This window comes from Paroedura picta, chromosome 17 (genome assembly GCF_049243985.1).
Source record: "Paroedura picta isolate Pp20150507F chromosome 17, Ppicta_v3.0, whole genome shotgun sequence".
NCBI lineage: Eukaryota > Metazoa > Chordata > Lepidosauria > Squamata > Gekkonidae > Paroedura > Paroedura picta.
This window is the reverse complement of record NC_135385.1, coordinates 8,664,169-8,677,542: the sequence shown is the minus strand read 5'-3', so window position 1 is coordinate 8,677,542 and position 13,374 is coordinate 8,664,169. Positions and strand designations below refer to the sequence as shown.

At 58.4% G+C, this 13,374-nt stretch overlaps 1 protein-coding gene across 1 annotated transcript in view; it reads left to right on the top strand.

The window, feature by feature from the left end:
* The window catches only part of INTS1 (integrator complex subunit 1), a 32,210-nt gene that overhangs the window by 6,253 nt on the left and 12,583 nt on the right, over positions 1–13,374 (top strand). The window contains exons 7-29 of the mRNA XM_077316132.1: positions 36–222; positions 353–498; positions 679–820; positions 1,955–2,131; positions 2,659–2,767; positions 3,443–3,563; positions 4,357–4,434; positions 4,755–4,912; positions 5,079–5,175; positions 5,403–5,494; positions 5,936–5,996; positions 6,766–6,963; positions 7,134–7,263; positions 7,759–7,938; positions 8,034–8,183; positions 9,111–9,290; positions 9,398–9,502; positions 10,464–10,631; positions 10,730–10,841; positions 11,106–11,267; positions 11,526–11,672; positions 12,367–12,465; positions 13,169–13,293. Coding sequence (XP_077172247.1) covers positions 36–222; positions 353–498; positions 679–820; positions 1,955–2,131; positions 2,659–2,767; positions 3,443–3,563; positions 4,357–4,434; positions 4,755–4,912; positions 5,079–5,175; positions 5,403–5,494; positions 5,936–5,996; positions 6,766–6,963; positions 7,134–7,263; positions 7,759–7,938; positions 8,034–8,183; positions 9,111–9,290; positions 9,398–9,502; positions 10,464–10,631; positions 10,730–10,841; positions 11,106–11,267; positions 11,526–11,672; positions 12,367–12,465; positions 13,169–13,293 — 3,124 coding nt within the window. The remainder of the gene's footprint in view (positions 1–35; positions 223–352; positions 499–678; positions 821–1,954; positions 2,132–2,658; positions 2,768–3,442; positions 3,564–4,356; positions 4,435–4,754; positions 4,913–5,078; positions 5,176–5,402; positions 5,495–5,935; positions 5,997–6,765; positions 6,964–7,133; positions 7,264–7,758; positions 7,939–8,033; positions 8,184–9,110; positions 9,291–9,397; positions 9,503–10,463; positions 10,632–10,729; positions 10,842–11,105; positions 11,268–11,525; positions 11,673–12,366; positions 12,466–13,168; positions 13,294–13,374) is intronic.

Below are 13,374 nucleotides of genomic sequence, written 5' to 3'. Positions count from 1 at the left end.
ACCCACTGCGTAAAAGTCGTTCTCTCCGGGCCCAGGTACGACGACCTTGCGGACAGCGTGGAGGAGTACGTCCTGGACATGCTGCGGGACCAGCTCAACCGACGCCAGCCGATGGACAGCGTCTCCCGGAACCTCTTGCGCCTCCTGTCGGCCACTTGCGGCTACAAGGAGATCCGCCAGATGTCCGTGCAGCGGCTGGAGATGTGGCTGCAGAACCCCAAGGTGAGATATGTGGCCCTCCCGGGCGGAGACAGTGTTGGCCGGGGGTGCAGGTGGACCCCGTGGCCGATAGGCCCTCCGCCCTCCGCCTCGCCCCTGTTGAAACGAGGAAGGTTTTTTTCCCGACCTGCAGCTCACCAGGCCGGCCCAGGACTTGCTCATGTCCGTCTGCACCAACTGCAACACCCACAGCTCCGAGGACGTGGAGGTGGTCTCCAACCTCATCAAGATACGGCTGAAGCCCAAAGTCCTGCTCAACCACTACATGCTGTGCGTCAGGTACGCGGGGAGAACGGGGCTCCCGAAACGCCTGGAAGGAGCAGGGGAAGGGGGCCGGCCGGTGTGCAAATCGGGAGGGATTCTCCGGCCCGGTGTCTGGGAGAGCCGTGGGTCGCTCCCACAAAGGGGTGTTTGCGGCACGTTCGTTGCCGGTCAGCTCCGGTGTTTGCGGCCCCGTAGGGAGCTGCTGAACTCCCACCGGGACAACCTGGGGACCGTGGTCAAGTCGGTGATCTTCAACGAGCTCTCCAACGCCCGGAACCCCAACAACATGCAGATTCTGTACACCGTCCTCCAGCACAGCCCGGAGCTGGCGCCGAAGGTAGGGGCATCCGGGAAAGGCCAGGGGGAACGGGTTCTCCAGAGGAGATGAGAAACGGGCTTGAATTGCCTTTGGAATTGGTAGAGCATGGGGTTGTCCTCGTGCTGCCCAGTTTTACGGGATCCCCTGCCAGTTAGGACTGAACTGGGAGAGGCCAATTTGGTGGAGCGGTTAAAGAGCGGGGGGACTCCAATCTGGAGCGCTGGGTTTGATTCCCCGCTCCTCCTCCACCTGCAGCCAGCTGGGTGACGTTGGGCTACTCGTGGTCCTGTTAGAGCTGTTCTCGCAGAGCAGTTCTCTGAGAGCTTTCTCAGCCCCACCTACCTCAGAGGGCTTTTGTTGTGGGGAGAGGAAGGGAAGGCATATCTAGGCCAGCGCCCTGTCTCACACAGCGGCCAACCGGTTCACCCAGAGGGCCAACCACAGAGCTTAGAGGCCTTCTCTGGGATTCAGAAGTTTAATCCCTTGGACTGCGGAGGTTCCGCTTATTCCGCATTGCCAATAAAAATGGCTAGACTGTGCATCAGCCTCATCGATCCCTCTGGCCATCACTACATCCTCTGGCCACGCGTCCCACATTTCAGTCCCTCTCTGGGCAAAGCTGTCTTTCCTTTTCGCGGTCCTGAACCTCCCACCCATCGGCGTCGTTCTAGCCCAGGGGTAGTCAAACCGCGGCCCTCCAGATGTCCATGGACTACAATTCCCAGGAGCCCCTGCCAGCGAATGCTGGCAGGGGCTCCTGGGAATTGTAGTCCATGGACATCTGGAGGGCCGCAGTTTGACTACCCCTGTTCTAGCCTTTGGGGAGAGAAGGAGCCATTCGTTCTGTCAGTCAAGTCCCCAACCCGTACTTTTATCAACTTCTATCGCATCCCCCCCAATTCCCTCCTACCTGGCAGTGCAATGTCTCCTCCCTTCCCGCACAGCTGAAATTCCCTCTGGGTTAAATACCCATCTGCAGACCAGGAAGAAGGGCTGGATGACCCCGGGGGTCCCTTCCAGCTCTGTTATCCTGTGGGAAGCTCAGCCTGTGCCCCGTTCGGCTGGCCGTCCTCCCGGCCATCTCCCCCCACCCATTCAGCGTTGATTCTGCCGTCAGAGGACTCAGGGCCGTCTCCCTGCCCTTCCCTTCAGTTCCTAGCCATGGTGTTCCAGGACTTGCTGACGAACAAGGACGATTACCTGCGGGCCTCGCGGGCCTTGTTGCGGGAGATCATCAAGCAGACCAAGCACGAGATCAACTTCCAGGCCTTCTGCCTGGGCCTCATGCAGGAGCGGAAGGAGGCGCAGTACCTCGAGATGGAGCTCAAGGTCAGGGCCCCTGTCTGACCCTTTCCCTCCCGCGTCCGCGATACGCTTTGGGGGGGGCTCCCGTTCTCCGCCGTGTCGGCCGGCGGTCCGATAGCTCAGTTCAAGTCCAATAGAGCCTTCGGGTTTTCCAGGGGTCGGGTCTGTTGAGAGTCTGGGGAAGGGAGCTACCCTGTGAAACCACGTTGACCCAAAGGAGGAAGAAAACCTCGCTTTTCCCCGCATCTTCTTCAGAATTAGATATAAGGGCCGTGGGATCTCCATTCCTGCTAGTATTTGATGAAGGGAGCTTTGAAAATCCTCCCCCAAATCTCGTTGCTCTCTAAGGTGAACCGAGTTTTTCTCCGCTGTGCCAGAGGCCGCGTTTCCCTTGGGGTAAACTGGGAAAGGAAGGGAATGCTGGGGAAGTCATAGATCAGCGTCCAGTAGCACCTTAAGGGATCAGCAAGATTTTCAGGGCAACGAGGCAAAACAGACTTCCAGAGCCTGGCCCCTTAACGCCTCCCCCGGGGCTTCTCTCCTTCCGACAGGACCGGTTTGTCATCCACATCACGGACCTGCTGGCCGTCTCGATGATGCTCAGCATCACCGCTCAGGTGAAGGAAGCGGGGATCGCGTGGGACAAAGGAGAGAAGAAGAGTAAGAACGGCCACCACCGTGTGGGGGGGGGCTCTGAAAATGGGGCAAGTGGGAGGGAGAGCGGGCACCATGTTAGGAGGCCTGCTACTGGGGCTGTTTGGGGACGCAGGACCTTTTGTGCTGCAATGACAGTTGATTCGATGCAGACCAGTCTGTCCATCTATCCGTCCATTTATCCATCCATCCGTCTATCTATCTGTCCATCTGTCCATCCATCTGTCCATCTATCCATTCATCCATCTATTTGTCCATCCATCTATCTGTCCATCCATCTATCCATCCATCCATCTGTCCATCCATCCATCTATCTGTCCATCTACCTGTCCATCCATCCATCTATCTGTCCATCTATCTGTCCATCCATCTATCCATTCATCCATCCATCTGTCCATCCATCCATCTATCTGTCCATCTATCTGTCCATCCATCCATCCATCTATCCATTCATCCATCCATCTGTCCATCCATCCATCTATCTGTCCATCTATCTGTCCATCCATCTATCCATTCATCCATCCATCTGTCCATCCATCCATCTATCTGTCCATCTATTTGTCCATCCATCCATCCATCCATCCGTCCGTCCGTCCGTCCGTCCGTCCATCCATCTGTCCATCCATCCTAATCTATCTAGTTTAAATTCCGTCTGACTTTGAGCCTGTCGCTTCCCTGCAGACCTGGAGGTCCTGCGGGCGTTCCAGAACCAGATCGCGGCCGTCCAGCGGGATGCCGTCTGGTGGCTCCACACGGTCGTCCCCTCCATCATCAAGCTGGGTTCCAAAGACTACGTCCACTGGTAGGAAGCCGGCGGTGGGCCCTGGGCGGGAATGTGGGCTCCTTGTCCACCTAATGCATCCTGCATTCCTTCGTTCGTTTGTGGCACGTCCTTTCTGCTCTTCCTCTGGAGAGACGATTGCAACCTGCACGGAGTTCCCAGGCAGGCTCCTGGTAGCGTGCAGGACCTGCTGCTCTTCCAATGCAGCTGTTCCGCCAGGCTTCAGGCCCTGCGGTGGGCTCTTGGTAGCCTAGCGGAAGGTGTTTAACTCCTTGCAGTTGCAGTCAGGGCAGCCTAATATAGCTGATTGTTTTTTCTTTTGCTGGGAAGGCCATGGGATCCGTGCAGGCTGTTCATGGGATCCCCTCCTGCCTGGGGCTCCCTGGTTATCCCAGTCTCACCACCTGGGGCTCCCTGATTATCCCACTCCTGCCATCTGAGCTCCCTGATTATCTTGGCTTGGGCTCCCTGATTATCCCACTCCTGCCAACTGAACTCCCTGATTCTCCTGGCTGGGGCTCCCTGATGATCTCACTCATGCAGGCTTGGGCCTCCCTGATTATCCCATTCACGCTACCTAGGGCTCCCTCATTATCCCATTCCTGCCACCTGGGCTCCCTGATTGTCCCGCTGCTGCCCACTGTGCTTATCCCTCTCCTGCAGGCTGCATCTCCCTGATTATCCCCCTCCTGCCGGCTCGGGCTCCCTGAGTGTCCAGTAGTTTAGTGAAAGATGGCAACGCTCTAACTTTTCATGTCCGATTCCAGCATTTTCCAATGGCTTCGTGTTTATGGTTTGCCTCTTTAAACTCCAGCCTCCACAAAGTGCTGTTCACGGAGCAACCGGAGACCTACTACAAGTGGGACAACTGGCCCCCTGAGAGCGACCGCAAGTGAGTGTGAGCCCTGACCCACAGTCTGCCCCCGCCTGTCCCGGGGAGGGAGGCTGTAGCCAATTCCCGGCTTTGCACACAGGAGGTCCCCGGTCTGATCCCTGGCAATGGGTCACAGAATCCGGGAAAACCGTTCTCTCTCCAAACACTTTGCCCTGTTTTGGTGACCCCTGACCCCCCCCCCCCCAGAGTCACTGGAATCGACCCCAAACGCCCCCGCCCCAGTTTCCCTGCCTTAGCGGGGAAAGGCCCTTCCGGGCTGTTCCGCCGATCAGTTCCGCCGACCGGTGTCGGTCAACGGCTCCCCCTTCCGCCCCCAGCTTCTTCCTCCGCCTCTGCTCCGAAGTGCCCATCCTGGAAGACACCTTGATGCGCATCCTGGTCATCGGCCTGTCCCGAGACCTCCCCCTCGGCCCCGCCGACGCCATGGAGCTGGCCGACCACTTGGTGAAACGGGCCGCCGCCGTGCAGGCCGACGGTAGGGGGGCTTCCTCCTCGCTCGGGCGCCTGTGCTCCTCCGCTCCGTGGGCCGCTCCCGCCGCGTGGCCCTTGAGTCTCCCGGGCCGAGGGGTCCCACCGCCGCTGGTGAGCCTTCCAAGCAGAGGTTTCTCCTTAATTCCTGACGGGCTCCTGTCGCTTTTCAGATCTTGAAGTGCTGCGCGTGGAAAGGATCCAGTTGATCGACGCCGTCCTGAACCTCTGCACCTATCACCACCCCGAGAACATCCAGCTGCCCCCCGGGTAAGGTCCTTCAACGTTCAGGCCATCAGCGGGGAGAGTGGAAAAGTGGGGACGATGTTAAGTTAAATGAGGGTCTCTGAGTGAGAGTGGCAGAGGCACATGGGAATTGTAGTCCACGGGCCCCTGGGGAGCCACCCGTCCAGCCACCCTTCTCTAGATGCTCTTCCGCGGGCCGACATGGCTACCCTCTGCAACCTCTTTCTTTTGGTGGTTCTTGTTCCTCAAAGGTACCAGCCTCCAAACTTGGCCATCTCCACCCTCTACTGGAAGGCCTGGCCTCTTCTGCTGGTGGTCGCTGCCTTCAACCCAGAGAACATCGGTAAGCCTGGAAGGACGTCGCGGCCAACTTGGGGGGCAGCCCCCGTAGGGGTTTCGAGGCAAGAGAGAGCAGAGGTGGCCTGCCACTGCCTGCCTCTGCGTAACAACCCTGGACTTTCCCGGTGGACTCTCAGCCAAGCACTAATCAAGGGACCACTGTCCTTAGCTTCTGGGATCTGACAAAATTGGGTCCACCTGGACCATGCAGGCCAGGGGAAGAGATGGACAGAGGCGGTCGGCCATGGCCTGCCTCTGCGCAGCAACCCTGCATGACCTCCTTCTTTAGTTCCTTTACTGGCCAACCCTGCTTAGCTTCCAAGATTTGATGGGACCGGGCTAGCCTGGATATTCCAACATGTTTTTTTTTTTTTCCTGTGATGTTTCCCTCTGCTCTTCTCCCTCTCCCTCCCCGGCTCCCCCGGCCCGTCCCTTTCCCCCTTAGGTCTCGCTGCCTGGGAGGAGTACCCCACGCTGAAGATGCTCATGGAAATGGTCATGACCAAGTAAGCCAGATCTCCTTCTTAAATGTCAGGCTGCAGTAGCAGCGAGCCGGTTTCAGCGGTCCCTTTAGCTTCTTCAGACACGGAAGCTGGAGGGAGCAAAACAGAGGGATTGGCTCCCGGCCATTCGAGCCAAGAAACCAAGCACCACTGCTAAACAGTTGCCCAAATTCGAGGGAACGCCTGCTAAAAAAGGCTACGGAGGATATACTAAATGTGATCTGCAACAGTTCTAAGGACGTAGACCCTCGACGCCTTGCAAGCTGTTTTCCTTGACGCTTCCGGATTTTATCCGTTTTCACGCGCTCTTCCTCAGTGTCTAAGACTGCCAAACACAATACAAGAGTAGTCTAAAATTTATAAACCGCTAGCAAGGCTTACTTATACAAAGTTGTATAAACATATAATAATATATAAATAAATATACATACGAATTATATAAATACATGTCTGTGAATAATACACACGCAGATACACACACCCCCACACACACACAAATACACGCACATATCTAAAATATATCTGTATCAACGTAAATAAATAGCACCATAATCTTGAGTGGGCGTGCTCAGCAACTCAAGCTTCTTACCTGTTCAGAAAAAAAGAAGAAGCCACCTTTGGGCGTTCTAAACAGCCTTGGGATTTGCATTTTAACGCTCCCGGGTTTTCTGCACCCCGTATTGTCTCGTGTCTTTTTTCCCTCCCTCCCTTGCACTCGAGGGTGTAAAAAGCCATCGGCCAACGAACGCCGTTTTCTCCGGTCCTTTTGCAGCAACTACTCCTACCCGCCCTGCACCCTGACGGACGAGGAGACCCGCACGGAGATGATCAACCGGGAGCTGCAGATCTCGCAGCGGGAGAAGCAGGAGATCCTGGCCTTCGAGGGCCACCTGGCCGCCGCCTCGACCAAGCAGACCATCACGGAGAGCAGCAGCCTTCTGCTGTCGCAGCTCACCAGCCTGGACCCGCAGTGAGCGGCCGTCGCTGTCCCTTGGGTCGTGTGCAAGGAGGGGAGGGGAGGGGGAGAGACCGAGGGAGACGAGAGCTCAGCGGGGAAGAGGGAACTTTGGTCTGTGTTCTACCGGAGGGGCGATGTTAGTAGGTGTGGAGCGTCAATCCCCCTTTCGGTGTCTCCGTCAGGGGCCCTCCCCGGAGGCCGCCGCAGCACGTCCTGGATCAGGTGAAGAGCCTGAATCAGTCCCTACGCCTGGGTCACCTGCTTTGCCGCAGCCGGCACCCGGACTTCCTGCTCAACATCATCCAGAGACAGGTAGGGTCACGCGAGGGTTAACGGGCATAAGAGACGCCATGTTGGATCAGGCCGGTGGCCCCTCCAGCCAGATCTCTGGGTCACACAGTGGCCAAAGCCCAGGTCCCATCAGGCGGTCCAGCAGAGGGGCCTCCAGGTTGCCCTTCAGGTTCAAAGAAGACGGAGCATGAGAGAAGCCATGTTGGATCAGGCCAATGACCCACCTAGTCCAACACTCTAGGTCACACAGGGGGCAGAACCCAAAATGCTACCAGGAGGTCAATCAGTGGGGCCAGAACGCCAGAAGCCCTCCCACTCTTCCCCCCCAGCACCAAGAAGTCAGAGCATCCCTTTCCCGGACAGAGTGTTCCATCTAGACCTTAGGGCTATGACCGATTGATGGTCCTCTGCTCCACGTTGATTCACTCCCGGCTTGAGGCTCTCCGTGCTCGTATCCGCCCCCCTTTCCTGCAGCCGCAAGTTCCACCTTCTGCCCCCGTTTCGTGTCTCCGCCAGGCTTCTTCCCAGTCCATGCCGTGGCTGGCAGACCTGGTCCAGTCCAGCGAGGGGTCCTTGGACGTCCTGCCGGTCCAGTGTCTGTGCGAATTCCTCCTACACGACGCGGCTGACGAATCGGCCTCCGGCGAGGAGGAGGAGGAGGGCGAGAGCAAAGAGCAGCGGGCCAAGAAGCGGCAGGTCAGGGCCCCCCCCCACCACCCCAGTCTCTCCCGTCGGCCCTCTAGACGGCCGGGAACAACAGATCTCCTTTTCACCCCCCCCCCCCACCCCAGAGGCAGCAGAAGCAGAGGCAGCTCCTCGGACGCCTCCAGGACCTGCTGCTGGGGCCCAAGGCGGACGAGCAGACGACCTGCGAGGTCCTTGACTATTTCCTGAGGCGGCTGAGTTCCTCGCAGGTGGCGTCTCGGGTTCTGGCCATGAAGGTGAGGCAGCCGGGCGGGGAGGGTCTGGCTGGGAGGGGGAGTGGCCAAGTGGGAGGGGGTTAGCTGGAACGGGGAACACGCAAGCGTCTGGCTGGGAGGGAGCAAGCTGCGGGACATCCGTGGACTCTCTAGGTATCCGCGGACTGCAGTTCCCTTGGACCCCTGCCAGCTGGGGGTCGTAGTCCGTGGACATCTGGAGGGCGGCAGTTTGGCCACCCCTGCTCTAGGAGAAGACCGGCTGGAGGAGAATGGTCCAGCTGGAATGGGGAAAGATCTAAGGGAATGGCCAGAAGTTTAGCTTGAACACGAATGGGTCCAGTGAAGACTCTAGGTGGGATGGGTGGAAACCTTAGTGCAGGGGTGGTCAAACTGTGGCCCTCCAGATGTCCATGGACTACAATTCCCAGGAGCCCCTGCCAGCGAATGCTGGCAGGGGCTCCTGGGAATTGTAGTCCATGGACATCTGGAGGGCCGCAGTTTGACCACCCCTGCCTTAGTGGAAGGCTTGGGTCTCACTGGCAGAAGGAAAGGGTCTAGGGGAAAGCTCGAGGGGCTGGCTGGAGGAAAGAGGATGCAGTGAAGGGAAGGACCCAAGAGGAGGGGTGTAGCAGGGAGCGAGGAAGCTCCAGGAGAAATGCTCAGTGGAGGAGTAAGGTAGAGGGAAGAGTCAGTTGATCCCAAAGGGTCTAGCTGGAGGGGAGAAGGGTCATTCAATAACAGATAAGCTGCCAGCCGGAGGAGGAAAGGTCTTGTGTAGGCGAAGGGGCCAGGGGAAATCTCCCGCTGGAATAGGGGGAGAATCAGAGGAAAATTCTGCCCCCGATGGTGTGGGGCCGAGATTGCCAGAACTCCTGGACGCAGTTTGGACCCTGAGGACGGACGGGCCGGCTGCCCCCTTTCCCCCCTCTTCCTCCTCTCCACCCACAGGGGCTCTCCCTGGTGCTTTCGGAAGGGGGTCTCCGCGACAGAGAGGAGAAGGACCCCCCCATGGAGGAGGACTCCAGGGACTCGGAGCTCCTGCAGAGCTACCAGTGGCTGCTCAGGGACCTGCCCAAGCTGCCGCTCTTCGACAGCGTGCGGGCCACCACGGCAGCGGCCCTGCAGCAGGTGAGCCGTCCCGGGAAGCAGGGGGAGGGGAGGGCCGGGCCGCCTCGGGGCAGGGGTGTCGTCCCGGGCAGGCCACGAGGCGTCCTTTCCCCGCCTTCTCGTTCCAGGCCATCCACATGGAGACGGAGCCTCAGACCATCTGTGCGTACTTGATGTACCTTTCCCAGCATGCCCCGGTGGAGGAGCAAGGACATCACAACGACCTCGCTCTGGTGAGAGAGGAGAGAGAATCTAGGGCCGCCTCCCCGCGCCCTCGGTGGTGGTCGTGGTGTCCCATGGGTGCCTTTGGGTGGGAGGTTTTCCATGAACACGTCACCGCTCTGCCAAACAACCCCGGTTACGAATGCGGCCTACGAGCAGACCTTGCGTCCGCCGACCGTAGCCTGGTTTGTTCCAGCGGGGCTTTTTTAGCAGTGGCCCCTCCAATGAGGGACAGGAGGGTGTGGACTACAGTTCCCATGCCTGTCAGCACGTGGGCAGGGGTTCATGGGAGTTGTAGGCCATGAAATTGCTGGAAGGGGCTTGTGGGAATTGTAGTCCGCGGACATCTGGAGAGCCACCTGTGCTTAGCATGTCGGCCTGGGATTTGGGAGACCTCAGTTTGATTCCCCCACTCTGTCATGGGATCATACTGGGGGGAATTGGGCCCAGGCGTGTTCCCTCGGCCCATTCTGGTCCGACAGGTCCCCTTCCCTTTTGGCTTTTCTCTACTACTGGTGCAAAGTTTTTATCACGTTTAAAGAATGCCCTTTGTTTGGATTTTTATTTTTTTTTTTACATTGAGGGCCACTTCTTCATGCCCTCCTTCCCGCAAAAAAACACAGGCTTTTCCCCTTCCTCCGTTTTTTATTCTCACAACCCCCCTGTGAGGTAGGCAAGGCCTGGAGACAGAGTGGCTAGCCCAGGCTCCCCCACTGAGCTCCTCCATTTCGTCCTCCCAACACCCTGTGCTGCTTGTGTACGTGCCGCACAGTAAGCGCTCCCCAACCTACCTGCGTGCTTTTCCTAATACTCGGAATTATTCGCTGTTGGTGAAGCTTTCTCTTTTCTTAAGCCGATAGCCACATGCATTTCCCGCTCGCTCCCCCACCCACGGGACGCGCGGAATCGTCACAATCGGTCCAACTTCGCTCGCTCACCCCGTTCCCTCCCGGCTCTCTCCCTCTCTCTCAGGACGTGGCCCGGCTGATCGTGGAGCGCTCCACCATCATGTCCCACCTCTTCTCGAAGCTCTCCTACTGCTCGGAGTCAGACGCCGTCCTGGTGGCCCTGCTCTCCGTCTTCTCCCGCTACATGCAGCGCATGCGCCAGAGCAAGGAGGGCGAGGAGATGTACAGCTGGGTGCGAGCTCCTTCGTGGTTTGTTTTCCCCCCCTTCCGTTTGCTCGGTTTTCCCGGGAATCAGTCCTCCATGTTTTCGTTCTTCCCCTTTCCTCGCAGTCCGACTCGCAAGACCAGGTTTTCCTCCGCTGGATCGGCGGGGAGACGGCGACGATGCACATCCTGGTCGTCCACGCCATGGTGATCCTGCTGACGCTGGGACCCCCCCGGGGTGAGCGTCTCCGTGGGCCACGGGAGCAATTAGCATTGGATTCCTGTGGGTCGTGGGTTCGGGGATACGGATGGGCACAAGCTGTGAAATTCCAGCGGAGGGCGTTCCCGAACCGAACCCAGCTGAACCGAACGCCCCAAAACGAACTGGCTGGTTTGGGCCGGTCCGTTTCTCCCCCTCCCCCCCCCTTCTCCGAATTTTCTGTTATCCCCTACAAGCAAGAGGCAAGCCGAATAATTCTCCGTCATTCGTTCCTCCTTCCAGCCGGAGACGGCGACTTCTACACACTGCTGGACATCTGGTTCCCGGACAAGAAGCCCGTCCCTACGGCGTTCCTGGTGGACACTTCGGAGGAGGCCCTGCTTCTCCCGGATTGGCTGAAGCTGCGGATGATCCGCTCCGAGGTGCCGCGGCTGGTGGACGCCGGTAAGAAGCCTTTGGGGGGGATTCTCTGCTCCTCCTTCCCTTTGCATTCGTAAGAGGTTCGTAATAGTTAGTTTCCAGTTAGTAGTAAAAGTAGACCTTGCCTTCCCTTTAATCGAAGAAGCCAGTTGATCCCTCGCTGCGAAATTCTGTCCTCTTCGCCAACCGGGAGGCGGGTTTTTTACCCTCTGTGTTCTGGTGTTGTGCGTTTGGGTGTGATGTTGTGTGTGTGCATTGTTTGTGTTTGGGTGTGTTCTCCAGCCCTCCAGGACCTGGACCCCCAGCAGCTCCTGCTCTTCGTCCAGTCCTTCGGCATCCCCGTCTCCAGCATGAGCAAACTCCTGCAGTACCTGGATCAGGCCGTCTCCCAAGACCCCCAGTCTCTGGAGCAGAACATCATGGACAAGAGTAAGGGGGGAGTGGGGTGGGTGGGTGGGAGGGCAGGAGCGACCTGCTTTGAGGCCTTCTGGGCATCTCAGCAAGGCCTGACTTGTGCTGGGTGGGCAGGGCAGAAGCATCCGGGCTGTGCATCTGTTGTGGCTTTTGCAGCAGCTCTGGAGAACAGGATGTTTTCGCTCCTGAAAATTGCAGCCTTGAGGGGCTCAGTGGCAGAGCCTCTGCCTGGCACGCAGAAGGTCCCCGGTTCAATCCCCGGCAGCCTCTCCAGTGGAAAGGACCAGGCAGGAGGGAAGGGGAAAGACTTTACATGCAGGAGGTCCCTGGTTCAATCCCTGGCATCTCCAGTTAGAAGGACCAGGCAGGAGGGGATGGGGAAGACCTCAATGGCTCAGTGGCAGAGCCTCTGCCTGGCACGCAGAAGGTCCCCGGTTCAATCCCCGGCAGCCTCTCCAGTGGAAAGGACCAGGCAGGAGGGGATGGGAAAGACTTTACATGCAGGAGGTCCCTGGTTCAATCCTTGGCATCTCCAGTTAGAAGGACCAGGCAGGAGGGGATGGGAAAGACCTCAATGGCTCAGTGGCAGAGCCTCTGCCTGGCACGCAGAAGGTCCCCGGTTCAATCCCCGGCAGCCTCTCCAGTGGAAAGGACCAGGCAGGAGGGGATGGGGAAGACCTCCCCCTGAGACCCGCTGGTTCTCTTTCAGACTACATGGCTCACCTTGTGGAGGTCCAGCACGAGAGGGGAGCGACGGGGGGCCAGACCTTCCACTCGCTTCTCACCGCTTCCCTGCCCCCACGGCGAGGTATGCATTTCTTCCCCCTTGGGCGCCAGCGATTCGGACGTCTCTGCATGTAGAAAACTAGGCTGTCAGGGGGAAAAGGCTGGGAGGTCAATCCATGACTTGCTGGTTTTCGAGAGGCAGGTGGTTTGGGGGAGGGGGTTGTTTGTATTTTTGACGTGCAGGGAGGAACGCTCAAGTACGCAGTCCCTTTCGATTTAAATGGTTAAATTCCCACAGCAGCTTCTGCCCTCTGAAAGGAGGAGAGGGAAAGGAGGCGAAATCGCTTTGTCCCCACAGCTCAGTGGGAGAGCCTCTGCTTGGCATGCAGAAGGTCCCTGGTTCAATCCCCGACATCTCCTGTTAAAAAGGACCAGGCAGGAGGGGATGGGGAAGACTTTACATGCAGAAGGTCCCTGGTTCAATCCTTGGCATCTCCAGTTAGAAGGACCAGGGAGGAGGGGATGGGAAAGACCTCAGTGGCTCAGTGGCAGAGCCTCTGCTTGGCATGCAGAAGGTCCCCGGTTCAATCCCCGGCAGCATCTCCAGTTGAAAGGACCAGGCAGGAGGGGATGGGGAAGACCTTCGCCTGTGACCCTGGCAGTCTGAGCAGACGAGACTCTAAGCCGTCTGACTCGACAGAAGGCCGCCTCACCTGTTCACGTGTGCCCCTGTGTCGTTTTCCTAACCTTGAGAGTCGTAATACTCGGTTGCAATCTCCCCGCAGACAGCGACGAAGCTTCCCGGCCCAAAACCAGCCTCGAGGCTCCGCAGGGCTCGGGCCGAATCCGGGCCCTGGCGCAGATCCGAGTCCTGGGCCCCGAGGACGACCTGGCAAGCATCATCCTACAGGTACCTGCCCCCTGGCACAGCGGCAAGGAGGCCCCACGTGGAGCTTCTCTGGGGGGTTGGATCGCAGAGAGCCCCTGCAGG